The 238-nt window shown below is 71.0% G+C and overlaps 1 protein-coding gene across 1 annotated transcript in view; it reads right to left on the reverse strand.

Annotated features, from left to right (window-relative positions):
• ETH_00043390 (patatin-like phospholipase domain-containing protein, putative) overlaps positions 1-238 on the reverse strand; it is a gene marked incomplete at both ends in the record, with an annotated part of 853 nt that overhangs the window by 113 nt on the left and 502 nt on the right. Inside the window, one exon of the mRNA XM_013374979.1 lies at positions 1-199. Coding sequence (XP_013230433.1) covers positions 1-199 — 199 coding nt within the window. The remainder of the gene's footprint in view (positions 200-238) is intronic.

The following is a 238-nucleotide window of genomic DNA, read 5'->3' on the forward strand; positions in this document are numbered from 1 at the left end:
TGCGGGCGCCGGTGGGCGGGCAGCCGAAGTGCTGCGGCTTCGTGGCGAAGTAGCCGTCCACGGCCTGCCGGCCCCTGCACGTCACTGTGGGCCACGGGGCCACGTAGAAGGGAATGTTGCAGCTGGCCACGAGGCACTCCGCGAGGTCCGCAGCAGACGCGAAGCGCCGCACGAACTGGCCCTCCAGAAAGGGGAACACCTGCAGCAGCAGCAGCGGCAGCAGCAGCAGCAGCGGGGG

Source organism: Eimeria tenella, genomic scaffold, assembly GCF_000499545.2.
Source record: "Eimeria tenella Houghton genomic scaffold, Eth_scaff2427, whole genome shotgun sequence".
Taxonomy (NCBI): domain Eukaryota; phylum Apicomplexa; class Conoidasida; order Eucoccidiorida; family Eimeriidae; genus Eimeria; species Eimeria tenella.